The sequence below is a fragment of the Anguilla rostrata genome, chromosome 3, assembly GCF_018555375.3.
Source record: "Anguilla rostrata isolate EN2019 chromosome 3, ASM1855537v3, whole genome shotgun sequence".
In the NCBI taxonomy this organism is placed as follows: domain Eukaryota; kingdom Metazoa; phylum Chordata; class Actinopteri; order Anguilliformes; family Anguillidae; genus Anguilla; species Anguilla rostrata.
Genome location: NC_057935.1, coordinates 36,148,748 through 36,174,727, shown reverse-complemented (window position 1 = coordinate 36,174,727; position 25,980 = coordinate 36,148,748). Strand labels below are relative to the sequence as shown.

Below are 25,980 nucleotides of genomic sequence, written 5' to 3'. Positions count from 1 at the left end.
AGCTCATATGGCATGAAAAGGAAGCTCAGCTGAACACCAGTTCAATTGAAAAAACTTACTCTGAACAGTTAGCTTCCCAGAGGTGGATATGGCCTGAGCAGGAACAACAAAAGAATACATTCCAGCATCATCCCTGTTGGCATTTTCAATGAGTAGCTTGTGATTGAGCTTGTCAATCACAACATGGATACGGTCAGTGGCAGAGATAGCTTGTCCATTCTTCATCCAGGAGCCCTCAACGTGCTCCTGCGAGAATTTGACTTCCAGTTGAGCAATGTCCCCTTCACAGACTGTAAGGTCACTGAGTCCTTGCAGCAGTGTCACCGGGCGTACTTTGGAAAAAGATAAGTTACTTTAGTCCAGGTCCATTTAGCAATCTCTGATGAAAATATGGCAGCTACCAAAATGTTCAGCTGAATACTGCATACAGAAAACAAACACTTTTTCCCATTGCTGCTACAGTTACTGTTCTCACTGCAATGCCACTGTCAATGGGCATGCAAGAATACTCACATTTCATAACTAAGGAGGCTGTTGTCTTGAGTTCACCAACAATAAATGTGTATTTTCCTTGGTCCTCCTTCTTGACATCTTTGACAGTGAGTGTGTGGCGTCCACGGCGAGAGGACATGACATACTTGCTGCTGGGGGTAATTTCCTTGTCCCCAAAGTACCAAGTACCCTCAACATCCTCACGAGACACAACACATTCAAATTCACCGGAGTATGTCTCAGGTACTTCTATATTCTCCAGTTTCTTTTCCATATCCAGTGGGGCACCTGTGCAAAAATAAATAAATACTGTAAACCTACAAGGGGATGGGTCCATTTTCACCTGCAGCTATATTCCCCTGTAGGAAGCATTTTTGTATGAGAAAGAAGAATTGTATGACATTTGACTACTTGGATGGGAAACATCCTGGAAAGAGAAACACAACTGTAAGTTCACCTTGACCTTCAGAATTTTTGGCACAGGAATCAACAAACATTTGTCTTTAACATTCACTTAAAACTAAATGTAAATTTGGATTTTGTATTTCCTGAATCCCAGGGATTGTCTCAATGCCAGCATGTTTTTTTCAGTTTAGAAAGTTTAGGATTCACAAAATGTAAGGTTCCCTGATTCATTTCTGTCTTGATGAATACTGAAGGATACTTACCTTCACCCCTCTCTGTTTAACAGGGTCAAAAATCCCTCCCTGGCTAATATTGTTTTCATATTTTATATGGAAGACCTATCGAAATCTGGGTAATCTGCTTGATTTCAAATGAATAAAATCAATGTATTAAGTAATTACAGATTGTTAATAGTTAAAAGAGACTTACCCTCAACAATTAATTTGGCAGTGGTTCTGATGTGGTCATCCTCAGCAACAACACAACTGTACTCTGCAGCATCTCCCATGTCAATGATCAACACAGACAGGAAATGCACCTTTCTGTCTGAATGCATTCGATATTTGTCTCCAGAGAAAATTTCCATGTTGTTCTTCATCCATTTCACTTTGACAAATGGTTCACTAGTTTCACACTCAAAGGTTGTCATTGTATCTTTCTCTTTGGCATGGACATCTTCCAATTCTTGGGTAAATGTAACAACTTGCTTGGCTGAAATAGAGAAATATAGTAACCCCTTGAATTATTTTGTCTGATACTGATCTTAAAGAGTATTAAATACTAGTCATATGCATTACAATTTACACTAGAATAGGACTGGACAGGTCAAACTATCTGGGCTATTTTAACTTAGATTAAATCAAGGTAATATCAACACTGACAAAATTGTGGAAATATATATCTCACATTCCCTATGAAACAGGAAAAAATGTACAAATATTTGTTTTAATATAAAATTTGGTTATTTCTTTTTTGTCTTTTGCAGGAAAATTTCTTCCATCTTTCAAGTTAAAATAAATTCAAATCATTCACCATGAAGTCAAGCAATTTGTACCATCTGTCATGGGTATTTGCTGCCATTCCCATCAAAAAAATAGCCAATTACATTAACACACAAAATATTTAATTTTTTTCTGCCCCTGTAGTTCTTAAATCTTAAAAAGTCATATTACATTACTTAATGATGTTTTTAAGTTGCTAAAATAATGAACAAATAATATGTTGGAATCCCTTGTTCATGATAAAATAAAATTTAGAAAAATTTTAATTAGTATCTCTACCAATATCTTGCTTTAAAAGTTACAGTACACAGTTAATTCATTAAGAAAAAGAATAATTTTAGAAATTACTAGTGTGTTTTTAATTTTTATTACAAATATTCCAAGTTTTCTAGGTCTCAAGCCTAGCGTCTGCAAAAGTACAAACAAGTTTCCTGTATTGTATTGTACTGTATGTCAAGAATTAAACAAGTACATTGTTTTATGAATGATTTGAGAATTGAAAGTTGAATATTAGTACATTACCTTGTACAAGCAAGAAAGCATGACTTGAAGTCTCTCCCGCAATGTTGATAGCCTTGACCATAATGCTAGCGGAATCTTCTGCTGAAACATGTTTGATCACTAATTCACATACATTGTCTTCGGGCCAGTACCAATAAATACGCTCTGACTTCTCCAGCAGAACTCCGTTCTTGAACCACTGGCACTCTGGATCGGGTTTCCCAACCACTCTAACTCTAAAGTGGACCTCTTCGGTTAGGGAAACTGTCTGGCTCTGTATGCGTTCCAGAATCTTTGGAGCTTCCATGCTAGGAGAGAGTTCGATTCTTTCTGGTTTGATTATGGGAATGGTCACTTTGCCTCTTTCCTCTTCCTTTTTCTTTTCCTCCTCAGACACCTCTTTGGTCCAATGAAGAAGTTCCTCTTTCCTTTTCCTTAGCATATCCTCATAGGATTCATCCTTCCTACGAGACTTGAGCTCTACAGCAGTGATGGCTTCATAGTAGCCTTCCTCTGTCCTACGCTTAAATTTGCTTCTCAGCTCCTCTGTCTCCTCTGTTGGTTTCTCATGGACGACTCTTTCAGTCTTTCTTAGTTTCACAATTTCTTTGGCCTGAGCAGCCTCAGGGGGTTTCTCAACCTTGACAACCTCAAAGTGAACCCTTCCATGCTCAGTACCAGATTCTGGAGCCTTTGGCTCAGGGGCACGACGAAGAACAGACCTAAAGTCCTCCCTCTGCTGAATCTCCAGTTTCACACAGTGTTCAGCCACACCTTGAGGGCTCTCTGCCATTACTTTCACATCTCCTGAATCATAAGATTTGCAATCAGTAATCTCAAGGTAGTAAATACCATCATAGCGGAGCCTGAACCTCTTGCTTTTCCTGATGAGTTGCCCATTGAGGTACCAGTTCACCTTAGGCACAGGGTATCCAGTCACTCTGCAGCGGAACCTGGCAGTCTGCCCTTCTAATACCCTCGCCGGCTCAGGGAGAAGAACAATGTCAGGCTTAGTCTTCTCATATGTCTCTTCAGTTGTGACTCCTGCAAGAGCCCCTTCATGGGCAATGCGTTCCATCTCTTCAATCCTTTGCATTCCCTTCCTACCTTCTGGTAGTTGAGACTCTTCCACAAGGCTCTTCTCATCCTTCACAATCAGGGTAGCAGAGGTCTGATCAACTCCAAACTTATTTGTTGCTCTGCAGGTGATTACACCACTATCCCTATTGTAAGCCACTTCATAGTCAAGACTGCAGTAGCCAAACTCATTGATCATTCGCAGCCTGTTAGCTGCTGCCAGAGGTTTCCCATCATGCAGCCACTCCACTACCATGGTGGGGTCACCAATAGGAGTAAGCCTACATTCAAAATGCACAGCACCAAAATGCTTCAGCCTGACTGAGGTCAACTTCTTCTTGAAGTGTGGCTTCTGCTGCTTTTCTTTGTCATACAAGTCCCCTTCTTCCCACTGCTCCTGACCATAACGGAGATGTAAGGGCTCCAACTCTGGAGCTGCAATTTCCTTGGCTTTGTAGGTTCCCTTGGGGATGACAAGTCTTCTCTCAGGCTCTGGTTCAGCAGACTCCATTTCTATGTTGACCCTGCAGCGGGTGGTGTCTCGTCCAGCCTTGTTGATGGCTGTGGCTGTGTACCAGGCACTATCAGAGCCTACACTAGAGGCGATCTTGAAATTTGCTTCCCCTTTGGTGCCTTCAATTCTGTAATAAATGTTCACATGAATTAACATCCTCATTTCTGTTAATTCTGAAGCAATAAATCCTTAAGACATTTATTTTTACAATTTTGTCAGAAACTACCCAAAAGCCAGGCTTGTGAGATGTACATCCTGACCATTTGTCTCAAACTACCAGTGCGATAAATGCATAGACAATCACAATCTTTGCTGCCAGATAGTAATTCTAGAAAAGGATAAAACTGATCAGCGCTGCTGGTGGTTCATTGGATCACACAAGCCGAAAGCAATCAACCCTCAACCCCTAGAAAACCATGACCATTAGGGAAGCAAAACACAAGAAAAATCCTCCCGTCAACCTAGGCTTGAGACTGTCGAACAGGTTTGAAGCCCTAGCCACAGCCAATGGGCAGGAATGTTAACAGGAGAAGACCAGGAAGATCAAGAGGCAGTAGTCAAATATATAGTATTGTCTATCAACCATTGTAAAACTCCACGACAAGTACAGGAAGAACTCAGTGCAACTAGATATCAACTAGATCCCCTGACTGCAGTGAAACGGCAACTATGACCTGCTGGTCTAGAAGGATGTCTATCCGTGAAAAAGCCCTTGCTGTGTGTTCTTAACAAGAAGAAAAGACTCCAGTAGGCCAAGAACCATCAGCAGTGGACCAAATATAGTGAAAAGGCAGATGCACTTCGTGCAAAAACTTAACTTGCATTATATGTAAAATACTTTAATCAATCATTAGAGACCAAATGTAATTACTCCTTGAAAACAATAGCACCTTAAGTGATACCCAGCGCAGGTTTCGCAAGGGGAGGTCTTTTTTATCGAAATGCTTTGACTTTTTTTAGGAAGCTACATTGTTTAATGACATGATTCAGGCCTATGACATGATTTATTTGGATTTCCAAAGGTTTTTTGACACAGTGCCACATGAGAGGCTTATAATAAAAATGAAATTAGTAGGAAACACAGGAGTCATAGCAGAATGGGCTTGAATTGGCTGAACGGCCAAACTCAAAGTGTCATGGAAGGACGAATCGCATCAGAGCATAGTCCAGTACAAAGTAGGCTCCACAGGACTCAGTAGTGGGGCCTTTACTCGTTGAGCCTGTGACCCTGCTCAAGATAAGCGGGTATAGATAATGGATGGATGGATGCGCTGAATGGCCTGTTCTCATCATAACTTCTTAAGTTATTATGTTTTTATGTTGAGTCTGCATTTTAGAAAACTTACTCCAGCAATTTGCCAGCTCAATACCTAATAACAGTTATAGAAATATTCAGTTTCGACTTTGCTGTGAATAAAACCTTAACATTTACTGAACAAGCACGCAACTCCACTTATTTCACAAAAACATCCATCAAGCTACATTTTCTCACTACTGCAAAAAATTAATTAAGTATATGAAGCATAAACTCCAAATATATGCCTACCTTATTTTCTAAATTTATTTTAGAAGTTGGAGTATGTGCACATTAAAATATGACAGGACACTCACTGTTACAATTCACTTTTTCAATTAGCAAACTAAAGTACTAAGCAAAGGTTAGCTTGGCTCTCTGGGTAGTAAACTAGTTAGTGACATCATACCTCGCAGGCACAGTATCTATATGTCTTAGTTATTATCTGGACCTACTTGCCCAAGAGGTCTTTTGGAGTACTTGACAACTGCTTGTTCAGACTACAATTACTGGCATCATCATGTGCACATGCTATCAACCTGGTAAAATACCAATTAGCCCCTCGTTGTATGAACAAGAGAGGCAACTACACTAATGAAAAGTGAATACGGCATGTGTGAAAACAACTATAGACTCAACCATTTGAAAATGTTTGACACAAAACAGGTTATCATCACTGCTTCATGGACTTTTCGAAAAAAGGAAGCAAACATGTCAGATTATATGACTGGGGTAATTAAATAATTAAAATAATGAAAATAAGGTATGTAATCCACATGGTATGTAAACTGATGCAGCTAGTATTCTATTTATATTCTTTCTCATTAAATGTTTTGGTTAACAATACAGGAACAAAGTTATGCTGGCACTATGGTGGCCATTTGGAGGTAAGGTATTACCTGATGTTAGGATACTTCTGTGGGGAGATGATATCACTGTTTTTCAGCCACACAATATCAGGAAGTGGGTTTCCTATTGCTTTGACGGCCAGCTCTACCAGAGTGCCTTCCTTGACACTAATGTTCCTCAGTTTCTCAATAAACTGGGGTCTCACCAAGTTCTCCTTAGCTGTGAAAACACATATGAAATTATAGTCAATGCAAGAATCTAATTATTATAATGCAAGTATACTTTCATTAAAAAACATCATACCATCTACTGTGAGAGTCATGGAAATGGAAGTCTTTCCAGCTCTGTTCTGGGCCACAACGGTCCATTCCCCAGAGTCAGTGGGCATGGCTGGGACCACAATCAGTGACTGAGTTCCATCTTCCTTTACCACTATCTTGTGAGTGTAATCATTGACCACTTGTTGTCCTGTAAAACATAAAAAAATATGGCAGCAGTTAAGCATGATTTTGTAACGGACAGTCTGAGAAATATAAACACGGCATTACACATGGATGATATTTGCATATCTCATAATTAATATAAACCTCCCATTTGCATCTGTGATTTCCAGTGATGACCCAGATAGGATCAGATAAAAAGCAATAAATTCAGAAAACTGCACTATATCTAACTCACCATTGTGGAACCAGAAGGTTTCAGGCATGGGTCTGCCAACCACTTTTAAGTCAAATCTGGCAGTTTGCCCCTCAGCACACTTGAAGGAGGAGGGCTTCATGACAAATACAGGCTTATACAGTCTCTCCAGCTGGGCTTCATCTGTCTCGTCCAGTCTACGTGAGGGAGAGCGACCAGGAGAACGTCCAGGAGAGCGGCTCAGGGAGCGTGGCGATGTGGAACTGAGAGGAGACATTTACAGAGATCAGTGCATAGAACTAGTTTCATTTTGTTTTTCTCCATTCAGTTGAGATTGCGTCTTCAGTTTGCCAACAAAATTTGTCTGTATGGTTTTAAAATTGATGTAGTAAAAATACACTATTAATTTATATGGGCACCAACTAACTGGAATCCTACAGAACACACATATTGTTAAACTAACAAAATGTTAGCTATTAGCTAGAGCCTGGCTAGCTTTAATTTCCAGATGCTCAATCTCTGACAGAGTGGAAAAGTGTAAAAACTTTTGTGGCACAGGCTGGCTGTAATCTGAGAAATGGTGGCAGGTCTCTTTTGCTTGATATGGTTGGCTATGAAAGGTTATCATTTGAAGCATCCACCCTACATCTAGGTCTATAACTCCCCCTGACTTGCACTTCCTCTTCAATTTGGACCTTCCTTCTTTGTACAGCTTGCGTTGGTTGATTACAATAGACTACTTGCAGTAAAAACATAAACAATATGGGAGAAGGCACTACTGCTGAGGTATATTAGAACACAAAAATATAAATTAAAAGTGGTGAATGTCCTACATAAATGAAAATTTGGTGATTATATTTTATCATGTCCAGTTGTATAAGTCTCTTTTGTCACTGATTCATGATGCTTGGTGAAAATGTGTCCATAGGAAGACAACACACATCATTCTGCATCAGCTGAGTTAGCTACAACAACCAAGTATCATTTAGCCTTTTGAGTACGGTTTGTAAATATCTTTCAGTTGTATTCCAGAATTCATCCAGGGACTCATAAAATATGTAAAATACAATTGTCTGTATCATTTGTTGATTTGGTTGTTTCAACCAGTTCTTGAATTGTTAATTTTATGCAAAGTGGTGGTCTGCAGTACATACTTTTGTCAAAGTGGAATATTTGCACACAAGAATACGTATTAAATCTTGAATGGCATCCAGTCACTGCTCAAGTCTTTTCCCCTTCTGACAAATGATTGCCCCTCAGTGTTGATTTCAGACCTGAATTAATGTTTTTTAGTGTTTAAATGACAGTCCTTTGTTATCTTCTTTACATAATTTATTGTTAAATTTCAAGTAGTGGAAAATAATTTCAATCAGTATGCAGTGTACCAGGCCAATACTCCTTCACTCATTCACTCAAAGATTTGCTTTTTACAGCATTCAAACTTCCATGCATGTTCACTTTCCTTCCTCAGACTCCAACCATATTAGGTCAACTAATTGTTTTTATTCACATCTCAGTTAGAAACTCAATTGCATGATGAGTCATTTAACTGTGCCTTTGGAGAGCCTATGGGGACCACTGCAGGATAACCATTGAAATACAAGTTTAAATCCCTGCAGGTCACATGGTGGAGACAAACTGGTGGCCCTAGTCATTATAGTAGTTAGCTACCTTGATTGCTGCCTTGTGCACTTAAAATCGTTTGCCATGTTAACTATTCCTCATGGTTACTTTTATTAAGATTATTAAGATCTTCTGTGACCATGAATCTGGAAGGCCAAGTAAAGACTAGGGTTTGTTTAATTGTGGACATTATGTATGGCAGCACCACCAGAGAATGTTCTGTCTTTGAATCACCAGCTCCAGTTGGACTCCTGCCCCCACAAGATTGTGTTTCATCAGAATTAACTCAATGCTTTATTGGCAAAGAAAATCATCAAATCTATGTGTAGTTATTCCACATTTCAGTGCAAAGACTGTCTGGTTAATATTTAAGCATTGACAGGTGAGGCTAGAACCTGTCTATCCTACTAATAGCAAGATTTTTGAGGGTCCTCAAAAAATACAAAAAAAAGAACACTTTTTGGTAGGATACTAGCCCACAATGTTGTGTTTGACATTTTCTAAGTAAGCCAGTTAGCTTTTTTAACCATTTAATAGTGTCTGCATTAACAAAAAATGAACATGAAAAATGCAGATAAATCTTACCGGATTCTCTGGACTGCTTCAGGTTGTGGTATGTAGGGCTGAGCTCCGACTGGTGCAGTGGGCTCCGCGTACAGCTTCCCTGAGCTGACAGAACTTGCCTTCATGTTACAAGCCAAGGCAGTGTAGACACCTTCATCCTCTGGCAGCACCACTGGGATACGCAGACTGGCCCTCCCATCCTGGAGAAACTCCATCTGATATCGACCACCATGCCTGATGCGCTTGCCATCTTTGTACCATGCAATCTGCAAATCAGAAGGATATAAGAAATAAGAAATGTAATTATATACATTAGGTTGTTCCAGTTAACAAAACAATAGTTATATAACAAGTTAAGTTAATGCTTAGGTAGACTGTTATTATTTGTTTTGGTCCAAGACATAACTTGAACCAAAATTGTAAAAATATATATATATATATATATTGAATCTGGTGTATTACTATGACAACGGACATAAATGGGGTGCCCTACAGTGGTATGCAAAACTTTTGATAGCCCTGGTCAAATTGCATGCTTTAACTGAAAAGATACTGTTTGCTTCGGAAAAACCTGACTACAAAAAATAGCAAGATATAAGGCTTAATATGTAATATTTTTTATTTATAATTTTGGATCAGAACAGCTGCAAGTTCAGAAGTGTATATGTCTTACTTTGTAAAAGAATGAAATTTATTAACTACTGTTAGTTGTTTTGAAAGACAATCAATATTCCAAATGCAAGTTAAAATCATCAGGGCATATGATGACAAGAACTAGCCTTTCAGGCAATCAAGGCTTGTCATTTATTCATGTATTTAAACAGGTTGGAAAATATGAGGACTTAAGTTATTTTAATTATTAAAATAAAAATAGGAAGTCCATAGCGTGTAATTTTTAGGGGATATTTTTGTTGAAAACAAGTCAGAAAACATTGAAAATACATGGCAACTGTGTTTCTGTGAAGTCAACACACAACAGAAATTATGCCAGTTGATTCTGACTGATTGGATCATTTAAACACACAGGCTTTATTAAAATAAACCCTTTAATGCCAGAATACCTTGGGCAGTGGGGTTCCTGCCACTTTGCAGTGGAAGGTGACTCCCATGCCTTCCAAGATCCTGTAGCTCTTCACAGGAGTGTCAAAAGTGGGTTCCACAGCCTCCTGTTCTGTCATGATCATCTCTTCCCCATCTTCAGTCACCAGTTCCTGATACGTTATCTTAAGAAGGCGGATTTCAATCTCGTGGATTAACCTCTCCTCAAAAGCAGAGATCTGGAATTCCTATCCATAAAAAATAAGTGTGTTAAATAACAACGTGTGGCACTGAGACAAAGCTGGTCAAAACAAGTGGCAAAATAAACTACCAAAATGAGTAACATCTGTACTTGCCTATTTTTTTTGTCAGTCACATGCAAAAATGTAAGAGTATTACATACAAGTTTTACTTTACTCATGAAAAAGTTTTGTCTCACAAATATTTAATGCATGCCACCATGCACTGTTCTCAATGTATAACATGTTTAGATTTATTTTGATTTCCACACCTGCTCTGAGACAAAGGTCCTTATCATCTTCATCTGCTGAGTGGTGCGGATCTGCTCTTTCCCATATTCGCTCACAACCACAGGAGGGATATCAGCCACTTTTGGCTCCTCCACCATTGTGGTTACTTCAGTCTTAAAAGTCATCTCATATTTCTTCATGTAGGCTTCATATTCCTCTGTGAAAGAAAACCCCAATGTGGAATGTTAACAGACAATCAAGTGCCATTGTGAGGATATATATGTCTATATAACTGACAAGTTGTTTGGAACCTTGAGTTGCTGTGTATGTCAATTTTTCCATAAGCTTGTATTGTTTAACTTTTAAATTTAGTTATTTTTATGCAACTGACCTTCTCCTAGAAGGTGAGCAGAGGCAGAGGCCTCTCCCAGCCTATTCCTGACAATGATTGAGTACTCTCCAGCATCATCAGCAAAGGTCATGGAGATCTCCAGCCTGCACTCCCCAGTTTCCTTTTTGTAAATCACTTTGTACCTAAAATGCATGTAATAAATTAATTTAATTTCAGTTTAATTCACAACTCTAAACCATTTGTAAAAAAAACAGAAAAAGTAATTGAATAAAAGTACCTATATCCAGTGGTAAGTGGCACTCCTGCCTTCTTCCAGTATATATGGGGTTTGGGACTGCCCCCAATCTGGCACTCAAAGACAACCCTCCCACCTTCCACTAGCTTCTGCACAGTGGGCTTCGTCACAAAAAAGGGAGCCACCTCTGCTCCAGATTCCACAGTTTCTGTGATGCCGCTTACTTCTGATATGGCTTCGGCTTTGGATTCAATGGCAATGCTAGAGAGATATTTAAAAACAAGTCAGTACAAATTCAAAAAAAATATATAACAGCTTAGTAGATAAGGTAGTGCATACACCCCGGGGTGTTCTGTATTTGTAAAGGTATTCAGTTTTCATTGTCCTGTTTTCCCACCTCTGAGTTTCTAAAGCTTCAATAATTAGAAATATAGGTATGCATAGACTCACTGTTTCTCCTGAGTTATTTGAATTTGTTGAGAGACATCCGTTGTGGTAATTGCCTCTCTGCTCTCAATATCTTCAGATACTGCAACAGAAATGCACACATCTTTTTAAAAGTAATGCTCATTATTACAAAGCCACAATGCATTAACTGCTTTGTGTTCTATACCTTGGACAAGCAGGTAGCAGGAGGTGCTGATTGTTCCAGCCTCACTGGTGGCTGTGCAGGTGAAACGTCCACTGTCCTCAGCAAAAGCCTCACGGATTACCAGACGGGCGTATCCATTCTCATAGGTAATCTGGAAGTCAATGGAGCTCTCGATTCTGTAGTCCTCCCTGAACCACATGATGCCTGGGGCAGGGTGACCAGATATCTGGCACTCCAGTGTCACAGATTCTCCCTCCATGACATTCATATTCTTCAAGCCCTGAGAAAAAAAACATTTTTAATTCAGTCCACAAAATGAAGTGAGAAGACAATTCAAAAATATGTTGTGTAATATCACCAAAAATTCTTACAGCCACAAGGGTGGGTGGCACCACAGCTTCTTCTGCAGGAGAAGGTACGATTCCCGTCTCAGTGACCTGTAAAGCATCCATATTTGTGTCAGTGTCATACTTCAGAAAATGAAAAGTTTAATTTCAAACAAAGGCAATTGTATTGTAAGTATGGAGGAGGGTGAAGACGGGAACTTGTGAAGCGTTTCCCACTGATGAACCATAAATGCCAAAGTGATTAGAGCAAATTCAATGGTGGGGGGGAAACAAAATAAAGGATGATGACTGCAGATTATAAGAAGGAAGTGGATGCTGCAATGAAGCAGGGTCAGGTCCAGGAGTGGCTTACAACCAACTGTGAGGAAGGAACAGTTAGAGGCCAGTAATGTAGGAATCCACACAATGTTAGAGTGACTAGTAAGGGGAAGCAACCTGGGCTACAAACCTGTTGCTCCCATTGTTCATACTTCTGCTCCATACCCCCTGTAAAAGAAGTGCCTGTATCTTTCTGTAACTGGGTTCCCAAATATGTCTGATATCTTTCTGTGGTTTCTTTAAAGGGAGATGGGACTGGCTCAGGCATTTCTCTCATCTCCACAGTCTTATGAGAAGGAGGCTTGACGGGCCTGATGATCTTTTGACCAGCAGAAGTAGAGGATAACTCTTTCTGCAGTGTAGCAATAGCAGAGCCTGCTATTGAAACCTAACCAACCCAAGAACAAAAATGTTACAACCTCACTGTAAAACATTCTTATACATTTGCTTTGCGGGATTTTTTCAGCCACAAAAGAATCATTCAAATTAGTTATTTAGAAAGCTCAGATGAATGAGGATGTGAAATACTAAATGGTTACAATTAATTTAAAGAGCACATACATATGCTTTTTTTCCCCTAATAATAAGGACATGATTAAATGGGTTTTTTAATTGAAGAACGAATGAGGTTGGAATGAGTTTAGTGTCATTGTCACAGAACACGGTGCACCAATGCAGCTTTAAAGTATGTTATTAAAGTTAGACTAAACGGTGAAACTGTAAATGTGTTTATGAATCTACTTAGAGAAAAAATTGCATGTCAGGCAAGCAGGAACCTATACTTAAAGCTTAACTTAAAATAGGCCTATCACAGGGCACTTGCTAACTTGCTGAAATATGAGCACAGCAGTGGTGGCCATCAATCTTCACATTTCAAATGTGTCAGTCAAATTGACAGACCTATTCCCACTATTAAATCAAATGTTTTGTTCAATGTGGAGATCATCACATTATACACAATTTGCAATGACCAATCAAAATTTGTAGTCCAGTCCATTCGTTGTAATTCAATTCAGGAAGATGCACAGTACCATGCGCATCCGACAAAAACACAGTCAAGCTCAATTGAGATAAAGCAGCTTCTATGCTAAAGACCGTGTTAAGTCACTGAACTCAAGAAGATTGCAGGTGGCTGATCAACAAGGAAAATTGCTTTTATGGGATAAAGCAGGGCCTACCCTGCCAAATGAAACCTTTTCTGGCCAATTGCCCGCCATTCACTGGGACTCCAATCCACTGGCGATAATGAGGATCAGTAGCTACAGTCTTACTGTCCTTACCCAGTAGACTTCAGATCCAATTAACACCTACAACCTACATATATATTCATTTCAACAACGTATAGATAATACTCGGATTCTGAAGTTATTGTACTTCACTGATTGCCTGATATTTCTCATTCTTACCTCATAGCTATGGTCTGGTTTAGGAACAGTAACTTTTGAAACCGTGAAATGCGGAATTGGGGAAGGCGCAAGAGCAATGTCCACATGGGAAAGGGTTTCTTTACTTCTTTCAATCTATAGCAACCAACAGAGTAAAAGGTTAATGACGATAACCATATGAAATTTTACAATACTCGCTGATACTAAAGTTATTGTGTTACACTGATTGCCTGACATTTGTCATCCTTACCTCATAGCTATGTTCAGGTTTAGGAACAGTAACTTTTGAAACAGTGAAATGTGGAATTGGGGAAGGCGCAAGTTCAGTGTCCACATGGGTGATGGTTTCTTTACTTCTTTCAATCTATATCAACCAACAGAGTATAAGTTGAATGAAGATAACCACAAGAAATTTTACAAAATGGCAGGACGTTCTATTATGTGAAACCCTTTTGTTCTAAATGAAAAGACATCGAACCTGAGCAAACTCGGCATTCTTTTCAGCGGAAGGGATTTGGATTGTAGGCATTTGCACAGCCTCAGTTTTCACCATCTCAGAGGTGACTTGCTGCTTTGTAGACTGTACAGTTGCAGACTGCTGTATTAAGTCATGCTGTATGGTCCTCTCTTCAACATGACCACCCTCTTCATGCACAGGCATTCGAATGCGTGCTTGGTCAACAGCAGCTAGCACTGTGGCCACTGCCTCCGCCTTTTTCCCACCCTCACCCTGGAGACAACAGGCAGCATTTGTGTTCAGGCACATATATTTAATATCATAAAAGGCATTTGATACTACCTGCAAACAAATGTGCATACGGCAAACTTCAAAATACAGAGGTGATATCAACAACAGGCTGACCTAGAGTTAGCAGGTTATGAATAACATGTCACCAGAGATGAACACTGCGTGTGATCGCAGCAGTTCCACAGATTAGAACTGCTATCAGGTGACTTTTAACACATATCAGGTGACTTTTAACACATGCTCCAAGGTGATGGTTGTGTTGCTACCAGGTGACACTGGACACTGGAGAAAACACTGGACACTGGAGAAAAAGTGATGTGAGATGCTGGTAACGTGAATGTAGATGGGTAAACACAAGTGTGTCATCTCCAGCTACCTGCTCCTGAACCATCTGTGTGTCTATGGCTGTGGAGCTTTCCATTACTCTGTGTTCTGCCACAGTGCTGACCGGCTCTCTCTCTCTGGCCTGGTCAACAACAGCAACCACTGTAGCCACTGCTGTTGTTTTCTCAATTTCTGGTATACTCTTTGCAAAGTAAAGAATAAGATAAGATGTTATTATGCTGTTATCACCAACTTAGCAAAGGTAAATTCACTGTGAAATGAGGAGGATGGTTGAGGTCATATTGGGAGAACCATGACATTCTAGCAGAATTGTGCCTTTCAGTTTCATTTTCTAGGTGGACAAGGCAAAATATACTTCAAAAGGGAGGGAATTCAAAAAGGTTGAAATATCCAATGGGACTAGACAGTAACAAGATGATTGCATGTTAAGGTAGAAAGTGTTAAAAGTAAAAGTGCATCAAAGTCAAAGTTTCCTGTTTAAACATGAATGGGAAACACAAATGATCTTTCTTGGTGTATTAATACAAAAAATAAAAGGACATACATTGGCACACAGTTCCATGGCAAATATACCTGGTCTTGCAACTGCAGCTCTACTCCTGTAGTATAAGTAGCCTCTCCAATTGGGCTTTTAACTTTATCTGCATCTTTTGTCACGTCATGAGCCACCACAGAGACAGGCATATCTTTAGATGCTTTGTGCTTTTCCTTTTGACGCATCACAAATTAATACAAAATCAAAAACATGTTGTATTCAAACTAGAAAATCATTAAGCAAATAAAAAAATGTGGAGATAAAAATGGAAAAAAATAATAGGGTGGAATACAAGGAAGAATGATGTGTTAAATTTATGATTTAAGTACAGCACTTAAAATGTTAAGAAAATGGGAGAGTGAGAGGTATGACTGGATGAGAAGTGAACTTTACGTCTCAGCTACCTGCTCTTTCACGCTCTTTAAATGCGTAGCTGTGACACCTGTTTCTGTGGCGGTCCTTTCTAGAAAACCAGAGTGTGTCTCACGGCAACGAGCCTGGTCCACGGCAGATACAACGGTAGCTACTGCGTTTGCATTGTCACTTTCATGCTGGTCCTATTATAAACGAGTCAGGGGTTAGGATGCAGCAGTCATAAGCATGACATAAATTTCATTGACAAGAATTCTCCGTACCCCCTTTTTGGAAGAGAAGTAAAAAGAAAAGAAAATTCTGCACCTGCAATGCAAAATAATTAATAAAACCTTTCAACTCTGATCCACTGTGGTAATAAAGGGTTGGAACAGCTTTTTTTTTAAAAAGCAATCACCACATTTGCACATCCCGCTAATGCACCACCAGGTGGCACTGGTACATTGTTGTTTGCAGGTTGTGAAGAAGATTCTCTTACCTCTTTGACAGACACTCCAACACCTCCAGCCACTTGTTGCTGCATCCCAAAAGAGCCTTCCCAACGCTGCTCCATCTGTACGTGAGCTGCAGCGGTCTGGACTTGGATGGCACCAGCGGTCATCATGCGGGTAAAACTGGCCTCTGTATAGTCCTCTTGCTTCCATGGTGGGAGAACGTCTGGGCCGAGGGTGACCTGCTTACGGGTCATGACTGGGGACTTGACAGGTCTAATAGGAGAAACTGACAATCTTGTGGGCGAAGGAGATACAGACCTGTGAAAAAATAATGTCAGAAATCAGGGACCAAACTTGCAACAATGAGCAATGGGATTGAAAATTTTTTTTAAAAGGCACTGTAGTTTATATTAAAAGACTTCACTGAATTTTATATTTTGTTTCCTGGAGAAGTTTTTCTTTGGGTTAATGCCACAAATCAGTAAACCAAGCTGTGGTTGTTTTAACACAGATTTTAAAGTTATCAGTGGCTTTACTTCAGTTTATTTTAAGACTCATTCTAGCAGTAGACATTATTCTTTGGCACTCATGCTGAAAGTTTTGAAAATCGTTTTTTGTTAAGCTACACCAGAGGATGAACAGATTTCATGCATTTTATTACATTTATTATGCCTAACTAAAAATGTTATTTATGTGTTTCCTTATTTACATTAACTGATTTTCCATTCTCTGAACAGCTAATGTTCTGACTGAGCTGAAAATCATTTTCAGACACCTGGAGCAAAATAAACCATGTACATCAAAGACAAGTAATTCAGTACTGAATATGCTGTATTTAAATATGCCTCCATCTGTCCCAGAATTTTTTTAAATGTTCAATTATTCCCCGTTCAAATCAACTGTTAAATAGCTCCGCCCTAAATCAGTTGGCTATGCCAAATTAGAAAAACAAAGCTGTGCTCAAATGTGATAAAATATAAAATCCTGTAGGGTGCACTGTTGCTGTGCCACCATGACAGTGGTTTACCTGACGGGAGTTGGAGTTGGCCCCTTCACGTGCCTCACAGGAGAGGGCGACTGATGGCGTGTGGCTGAAACTTTGGAAACTAAAGATGGCGGGGATTTGGAAGTTGGTTTTGGGGGCACACGTGGAGGGGTTTTGTGTGGCAGCTGGTGAGCAAGTGCAGCTCCTTCCACATGCATTTCCATCGTTGATTTAGTGGCGGCCTGAAAATGGCCCTCCATCCTCTGTGTACAAAAATGGATTATTAGGTTTATATTCATAATTTAATCTTAGAAATCACCACTGCAAAGCAAGATCCTTTACCTTCTCAACCCTTGTCTGGCGGGAAATCTGAGCAGTTGACACAACTGTCTTTGTCTTCTTGGCAGGTACAGCTTCTTCTTCACCTAGCAATCATAAAGCACAGCATTCATAGTGAGCTTTGAAAAGTAATTTAAAAATTACATATTTGTAAATATTGTTATTTCTTTCATCATCAGGATGAACAGAACAGACTACTGATGCCAATTTCATGTTCAACATGTTAGTCATGTAAACATAAAAGAGAATAATGACAAAAATATGAAAATCCTATAAAGCATGAAAGTATAAAGCAACATTCAAATGATAAATAATATTCATACGTGAACAAAAATTTCACCTTGAACAAGCAATTCAGCTGTAGATGTGGCACGTCCACTGCTGTTTGTGGCATTAACGGAGTATGTTCCGGAATCTTCAGGGAAGGCTTCAGCAATCAGCAAACTGTAGAGGTCTCCTTCTTGAACAATCTGAAAGTCAGTGGAGCTCTGAATCTCAGCTCCCTCCCTATAGAACTTCACCACAGGTGTAGGGATTCCTGTCACGCGAACATCCAGTCTCACTTGGCTTCCTTGTCTCACGATCATACTCTGTAGTCTCTGAATGAAGTTGGGGGGCGCGGTTTCCACTGCAAAAAGAATGAAAGTCTTGTAAATAAAAGTTCAAATATATGCCTTTAGCAGAAGGGAAAAACTTGCCAGTTTCATGGTTTATTCTCATTGTGGAAAATAAATACAATTTGTTTTGTCAAAATAGTTTGTCTTCTGACGTATTATTATTTATATGTAATAGTATTCAAAATTCAAAATAATTTAATCCAGGGGTAGGCAAAGTGGGTCATATCCCTTTCAGGATTTCATGTCAAATTCTCTTTAATTATCTGACATTTTAGCTACATTCCTTTATATAAATCGCAGTTGAACAATGTATGTGTGTCTATACAAATAATTTACTGTGGTCTACAAGTGAACTGGTGTTGGTGTATACGAACAATCACACCAGCCCCCCAGGACTAGATTTGGCCACCCCTGCTTGAAACCAGATTTGGCCACCCTTGCTTGAAATGAGCAATTTTAGCTTGTCATGTTACGAAATTAGTATTACAATAATTAATTTTTAAAAACAATCCCAGAAGATAAACAAAGGCAAAGCCCAACAAAATACACATCTTCACAAAAAAGGACGTGCAATGAAATGAAATAAGTCAACAAGTGTACACCCTTTAATCCCATGCATAAATTACATTTAGCTGTTTCCTGACAGCAAAAACCATCTGTGCTATACAGAACTCTCACAGATGTGCGGTGAGCAACATTAAAAAATAGAAGTAATATATTACACCCAACCAAAACGACATCGCATTTCCATGCTGTCGAGATTGTTACCAGTCAATGGCAGCAAGGTAAATCGAGCTTCAGTAGTGCTACTTACATTCTTCATGTACAAAAAACATATTTTTGATTAAGAGATCCTTGGACAGGTTAGATGCAAAATGCATCATACAAATTAAGGTTAGGTCATAAAGAATCACAGATGTGCTAAAATGAGTCGGTTTACGGATACATGCAATTGCACTGGGACAGTGACACAATTTTTGCTGTTCTGGGTCTGTACGCCAGCACATTGGATTTGAAATAAAGCGGAGTGTATGTAGACAGCAGCTTTAATTTGAGAATATTTGCATCCATATCAGGTGACCCATGTAGGAATTACAGCCGTTTTTATACATAGTTCCCCCTTTTAGGGGAGCAAAGAGAACAAAATAATGAAATCGGAAATAAATTCGTCAAATTTAGTACTTGGTTGCAAATCCTTTACATTCGATGACTGCCAGAAGTCTGCCACCCATAGACATCATCAGACACAGGGTATCTTCCCTGGTGAGGGTCTGCTAGGCCTGTACTGCAGCAATATTATGTTCATGTTTTCAGGGTGTTTTGCCTGCAGCCTTGTCTTCAGCAAGTTAAATGCATATTCAGTTGGATTCAAGATGGGTGATTGACTTGGCCACAATGGCCAGTCAAGAAAATTCCACTTCTTGGCCCTGAAAAACTCCTTGTTTGTTGAGTTTTGAGGCATTTGGTTGGATCTGAGCAGAGACCATGTCCTGCAGCTGCTGTCAGGAGTCACAACGACAATGCAGAAAATGAGCCAGTTCCAGAGACAGCCCAAAGCCAGATGAAGGAAGATTCTTTGAATCAAGAGGTTCTTTAAATCATCACCTTTCTTACTCCACCTCTTTCCATCACTTTTGTACAGTTTAATAATTGTCTCATCCATAGCAGTCCATAAGACCTTGTTCCAGAATTCTAGAGAACTTGTAGAGTTCTCTTTTATTGTACTTTTTAGCAAACTGTAACCTGACTGTTCTGTACCTGAGGCTTACCATAATTTGCATCTTGCAGTGAACCCTCAGAGGTTATTCTGGTGTGGTCTTTTCTTTATTTTAGTCTTTAACACATTTATGTCTACGTCCTGGAGAGTGTTCTTGATCTGTTTGACTGTAGAAAAGGGGGTTTTCTTCACAAATAAAAGTATTCTTTGGACATCCACTATGGGGGACTACTGTGGCCTACCAGGCCGTTTGCTATTGCTGAGCTCACCAGAACATTTCTAACAATTTATCAGACACTTGATTTTGACACACCCAATGTTTTTTCTATGTCGCTGATTGATATATTCACATTTTTTTTGCCTAGGGATGGTGTGCTTCACTGGCATTGACATTTATTTAGTCCTCATGTTCAGAGACAACAGCAACGGACTGCAAATGCAAATTCCACACCTGGAATCAAATCTAGATATACGTTTTACCATTTTATAGATACAGCTGCTTTTGTGTTGAGCAAAATTAAGTTAACAGATGACAGGGGTTAACTATTGCTCAGGTGTTTCCTTTTGCATAGATTGTTCACACACAAAAGAGCAGTGAGTGTCTTTGCTTTAGCCTTTGTTTTCAACATGTGGAGACTGACGAAAAATGTGTTTTCATTACAATTGACTTAAATTCAGTTAAAATTCAGTCAAAATGGTTTCGCAGAATGTTTTTATAAAACGGATACCTAGCCAAGCGAATACTTAATTATATTCGAAACAGAGGCTAAACTATAAACGTAGTGAAGCTGTAACTAGACTAGCTGCGCTCTATCGAGTCATTCATGGACATCAAGCTGACACGGACCCAAGTATTATATTGTAACTATTGGCTTGCTTGCTCTTACAAATTTCCACTTCATTTATTGAGTCGGACTGATGCCCATACATTTAGAACAATGATAGAACTTTTGCAGGTATTCCGGCACATATGAATAAATAACACGCATGTCCTAGCAAACCAGAACTGAGTATTCAGCCAAGCAGTTGAGTATTGATTTTTTTCACGCGTAACATTTATGAGTCAAAAATAAAATTCTTTGTGTCATATCTGACACTGACTGTGTTTATTGACACAATAAACTAAGCATTAAGACTATTATGATGGAAAAATTTGGGTACTGACGCATGCGTTCATGCATTTTCTATACAACTAATGGTGGCCAAGATGCTTTCTATAAATAGATTCTTCTCCATGCTAGGAATCCATTTTTCATGGACAGATGACCAAAATAAACCTTCACCAAAGTGATGATAAGCCAAAACTGTGGTGAAAGGAAGGAACAGCCCATGATCCAAAGAATGATGCTGTATGGCTGCTTCTGGAACAGGCTCACTCGTCTCTGTTGATGATGTAACAGAGGATGGCAGCAATAGGATGAATTCAGAAGCGTACAGAAGCATCTAATCTCAGTTTCTGCTTGGCTATGTACAAAGAAATTCCTCCAAACTCACTGGCTTCATCCAGCTGCAAAACAATGAGCCCAAACAAACTGCCTACATGACCAAAGCATTCATCAGTGAGAAAAAGTGGAAAATTTTGGACTGGCAGTCACCTGAATTAAAACCGATCAAGCAGGCATTTCACTTGCTAAAGAGGACACCGAAGACGCAAACCACACAAAAATGAGCTGAAAGTGGCTGCAGTTAAGACCTGGAAAGGTATTTCCAAAGAAGATGCCAAATGTTTGGTGATGTCAGTGGGTCATTGATGCAGTTATTGCATTAAGAAACCAAATATTATATATTATCGCTCTGATTTGAAGCAGAAATGATCGGACACAACCCAAAAACAGCTGTTTCTGTACAAATGGCAAAATACCATTTTCATGTAAACACCATGAAATAAAAGCTGATTGTCTGTACTTCTGTCTCATGTCCAACTTTGATCTAAAATCCAAATTCCTTAAGTATACTGCAAAAATCACCATTTCCATATATTAGAAGGGCAGTGTACATTCTTTGTCAGAATGGACAAAATCTTATTTTGATGAGTCATTATTAAGGGGTAAGTAAATCTTTGGAAAGATCTACAATCATGGAATACTATTACTATTACTGGCAAAATTTACACTTGTTGTTCAAAAGTCCCACAGTTACGTTCTCCACCATGTCTAAGCAGGTGGAATTTTACCATTTCATTTTTTAAATGAAGTATCTTAATGACATTATTATCCAACATCAAAATTACACATTAAAATATTTCTGTGTTGGATTAAGCAAACTATGACAATATCAGTTTCCACTGTGGCAAAAGCAAAACTTGCAAGTTTTATGAAGTTTGTAAAATCAAACATCATCAATATCAAGTTCAGGGTCAGCATCTGTACTTCAAGCACTTTTGTTGGACCAGAACATTTTATAACAATCATCTTTAGGAAGTGTAGTGAAACTAATATTAAAAAATATTGACTTAAACCATTAAATTTAGATTTTCCATTCACATATTCCCCTTCACATTTGACACATAATCTGGGCACAACTTGTATTTCAAGGACTGGCTCATAGCAGGAATTTTCTCAATAATTTTTGTGAAAACAGGCAAATACACCAGCTTCGACTACTTTTAAAGAGTACAGTTCACCACCTGATCTTGGTCACCCAACACAGTTGGCCAGGATTCAATACCTGCCACAAGGTGAATTACACAGTGTTTTAGCTAAATGAGTCACCCCACAGCCCAATGCAAATGTCTTTTTTCCAAAAAGCACTTCAGTTTTACATTAGAGATGAATCACAACATTCTCACCTGTAACAAGTAGTTCGGCAGTGCTAGTGGCTTGTCCAGCACCATTGGTGGCTCGTACGGAAAATCTTCCACTGTGCGCGGCTGTCACGGCAGAGATCGTCAGTACAGCGCGGCCGTCGCTGAACGAGATCTGTGAGCCGGGCAGAGCGGCAGCAGAAAGAACCTGGCCATCACGAAACCAGCTCACCTCAGGAACTGGAGTACCTGTGTGTAAAATTCAACCATACATTTAGGGAATATAAGTGTGAGGATGATAAAATAAATATGATTCTGAAAATTGTATTTTGAGAGCTGATAGTTTTAAATATTTGGGTCATGTTTGCTTGCTTTTGTGACAATAACCGAAAACTTAATGGTTAATCATGGCAACCATGATTTAAAGAACAATGACTACCTAATTTTAGGTAGTCATTGTTCAGGTATTCAGGTAAGTTAGGTAGTCAAGTTCAATTTATTTCAGTACTTTCATGGAGATTAGATACAGCGCTGTAGAGATGTTGTAAGAGTACACAAAAAATGTCCTTCTTACCACTAACTTGAGCCTCAAACGTTGCAGCACTACCCTCAAGTGCCACAACGCTTTGCAGCGGCTGTATGAACGTTGGCGCCTGTGTTGACATGGTGATAGGCACCCTGGGAAAAGAAATACAAGACATCAAAGTAACTATTATTGATATATTTAAAATATGTGCACTTCCCAAGATTCAAGACTACTTTATATCTGAAGAGGGCATTTCTAAATGATGTGTATACATTTTAATGCAGGGGTTATTATTAGCAGTTTTGAAAAGAGAGAAACTGTCCAATTGGTTGTGTAGCCCCAAAGCACCTGGCCCTTTCCAACCTGACACTTGAGAGACCAGTGGCACCATGGGGTCTGAGTGTCAGGGCAAACCCCCCAGTCCCAGCAGTGACTGACACCTCACAGACTTAGCAGCAGCAACTGGGAGTCATCAATCAGTATTTAGTACTTAGTCAATATTCCTGTGCCACCAGCCATTACTTTAAACAAAAATAATTATTTTCTTTGTCAATAGCTTTATGACATTTACTTTCACTTGGGTACATTATAAATAAAATAAAATAAAATGTTTCAAGTTAATCTGCATTACATTGTGAAAATGGTCAATGTAGATGATCACAAAGAAATTCCATTCTGAATGACATCCCACTCAAAGCAGTCTTAATTTGTTTTCCAATAGTAATCTTCATAACATTTTAGACAATGTTACATATAGTTTATGACACTTATTTCACCTGGGTACATAACAATAAATGAAAGCTTCAAATTCATTTGCAGTATATTGTGAAAATCACTGCACATGATCAAAAGGAAACACCATTCTAAATAATAGTAGAGGTACCATCAGTAACATTAATTACAAAATAGCAGTAGATCACAACATGCTTCGTAACTGTATATGGAGGTAGATGTAGATAATGTCACTCTTCAGTGAAAGACTACAATGTTACGGCACAAAATAAATACCAGAATAAATATGGAAATAAATAAATAAAATCAGAAACAAACTTGAAGTCCAAGTCTAAATCTTAAAGACTATACATTTCCATACCCTGTGAAAATAGTGGTTTTATAACTGAACAATGGAGGGCCATTTTACCAAACTATCATAGAAATGAAAATTAGTTTTCAGAATATTTACAACTGACAGTAATTTCACACGATTTCATCTTTATTTCATTGTTCCTTAAAATGTCTATACCCCTCCTTTTAAGCCACGATGAATTTGCAAGTTCATATAGACAAATTCTGTGCTTCAGTGAAGATTACCTCCATTTTTTTAAAATAACTTCCTATATCTGAAGAGTCAGGCAAAATGACAGAAATGGCGGCGTCCAAAAATAATCTGTCCAAAGCTTGATTGACAGTCACCATGTGGCACATAGCTGGAGGTGCAACTGATATCCCTACTGCTGATTCCCTTAAAAAGACATCACAGTGCAGCTGGGACACCACTCTAATGCTATCAGGAGCTATTCTTGGCTATTCTCAAATCATTCCACTGTATACTAACCTTGAAGATGGAAAAGCTCCATATTTCAAAAGTAGTTAATTAAAATAATTCCAGGATAATAACAATATATTCAAAATAATAACCTTTTAAAGTTTTTAGTTGCTACCACACATTACATGTTATGTTTTTCTGCATCCTTTCTCAGGATTTAATAAGACATATACATATCAACTTGTTCTAAAGAATGTGAACTGCTACATTGGTCAATGAACAACAGATTTATGGAACAAAAGTCACTTACTTGTATTCACAAGGATGCCTAGAATCAATGGGACTAAGCCCAGAAGTTTTATATCTTCAGGCAAAATCTCCTTATCCAGAAATATTTCAGAAAATCCAAATGTGAGAACAGCTGAGCCTCAAAAGAACCAAAAAAACAAAACTACACAGAGTGTTAGCCGTGTAGTTTTGCTTTTCCCTTGCAATCCCTACACCCGAGGCAAGGCTGGGAATGCTCCAACTACTCAGAAGTGCTAACATGGTCGTTTTACTTTATATACCCCATGACCAAACACCATCATCAGTGCATTGCCACTCCCCATTGGTCAGCACCTCAAAGGAATCATGGGAGTGAGAAGCCATTTTATGCAACCTCACACCTGTCACTCAATTTACTTACAGTTGTGTAGACAATGTTGATTCAAGCTAGATAGCCACACTTTCAGCTTGGATTGAACCAAGCAGCTTTATACCTTAAGCTATGAAAGACACTTGCTTTCATCGTTCACACCAGCAGCAAGGCATTCTCCATTATACTGTCATTACGGCAAAGAATCATTTAACCCATGCATGACCAAAAGGAGAGAGTAGCTGTCCCTGTCACTCAATGTAGGACTAACCCCTTTCTATGAAAGAGGCAAGTGTATAGACTGTTACAACTACAAATGCTTCAGTCGTTCTTATGCTTGTTTTTTTTTCCTACATAAATAACTGACCTGCCAAATAAAATCAGAATACATCAAAATAAATATGTCATTACTTTGTCAAAAGTGTACATCTATCTTGTTGCTTAATGAACACTTTAAATGCAAGAAAGGAATAACGTGTCATTCAAATGAAATAAGTTACAGCTTGGTGGAGCAGCATGCCCCATACCTACACAGCCCCGAATTGGCACTTTTAATTTTCTCCAGAAATTACCTACAATGACCACAGACTCTCAGCCCTAAAGAACATTAATTTCTGTACCTTCAGACCTCATGTAAACAGACAGAATTGACAATCAACTTCACACGTCCACACAATAAAGCCATAAACTTGGGTTATTTTGTGTTTTTCTCCTTCTTTTTCCTGCCAATTACATCACAAATGCTCCAGTCCCACAATGAATAATTCTCCCCATTGGACATTTAGCTGCATCTGCCAATAACA

At 38.9% G+C, this 25,980-nt stretch overlaps 1 protein-coding gene across 1 annotated transcript in view; it reads right to left on the bottom strand.

Annotated features, from left to right (window-relative positions):
* The window catches only part of ttn.2 (titin, tandem duplicate 2), a 202,618-nt gene extending 177,547 nt beyond the window's left edge, over positions 1 to 25,071 (bottom strand). The window contains exons 1-26 of the mRNA XM_064327343.1: positions 24,851 to 25,071; positions 23,103 to 23,206; positions 22,574 to 22,777; positions 17,792 to 18,079; positions 17,455 to 17,537; positions 17,155 to 17,375; positions 16,172 to 16,445; positions 14,172 to 14,423; positions 13,944 to 14,057; positions 13,715 to 13,828; positions 12,439 to 12,696; positions 12,015 to 12,080; positions 11,665 to 11,923; positions 11,502 to 11,580; positions 11,094 to 11,312; positions 10,856 to 10,998; positions 10,506 to 10,681; positions 10,018 to 10,242; positions 8,978 to 9,222; positions 6,812 to 7,032; positions 6,437 to 6,601; positions 6,184 to 6,352; positions 2,421 to 4,117; positions 1,327 to 1,608; positions 514 to 780; positions 60 to 332 (exon numbers count right to left, since the gene is read on the bottom strand). Of these exons, the coding sequence (XP_064183413.1) occupies positions 60 to 332; positions 514 to 780; positions 1,327 to 1,608; positions 2,421 to 4,117; positions 6,184 to 6,352; positions 6,437 to 6,601; positions 6,812 to 7,032; positions 8,978 to 9,222; positions 10,018 to 10,242; positions 10,506 to 10,681; positions 10,856 to 10,998; positions 11,094 to 11,312; positions 11,502 to 11,580; positions 11,665 to 11,923; positions 12,015 to 12,080; positions 12,439 to 12,696; positions 13,715 to 13,828; positions 13,944 to 14,057; positions 14,172 to 14,423; positions 16,172 to 16,445; positions 17,155 to 17,375; positions 17,455 to 17,537; positions 17,792 to 18,079; positions 22,574 to 22,777; positions 23,103 to 23,193 (6,385 nt within the window). The 5' untranslated portion in view covers positions 23,194 to 23,206; positions 24,851 to 25,071. The remainder of the gene's footprint in view (positions 1 to 59; positions 333 to 513; positions 781 to 1,326; positions 1,609 to 2,420; positions 4,118 to 6,183; positions 6,353 to 6,436; positions 6,602 to 6,811; positions 7,033 to 8,977; positions 9,223 to 10,017; positions 10,243 to 10,505; positions 10,682 to 10,855; positions 10,999 to 11,093; positions 11,313 to 11,501; positions 11,581 to 11,664; positions 11,924 to 12,014; positions 12,081 to 12,438; positions 12,697 to 13,714; positions 13,829 to 13,943; positions 14,058 to 14,171; positions 14,424 to 16,171; positions 16,446 to 17,154; positions 17,376 to 17,454; positions 17,538 to 17,791; positions 18,080 to 22,573; positions 22,778 to 23,102; positions 23,207 to 24,850) is intronic.
* Positions 25,072 to 25,980: the final 909 nt, after the last annotated feature.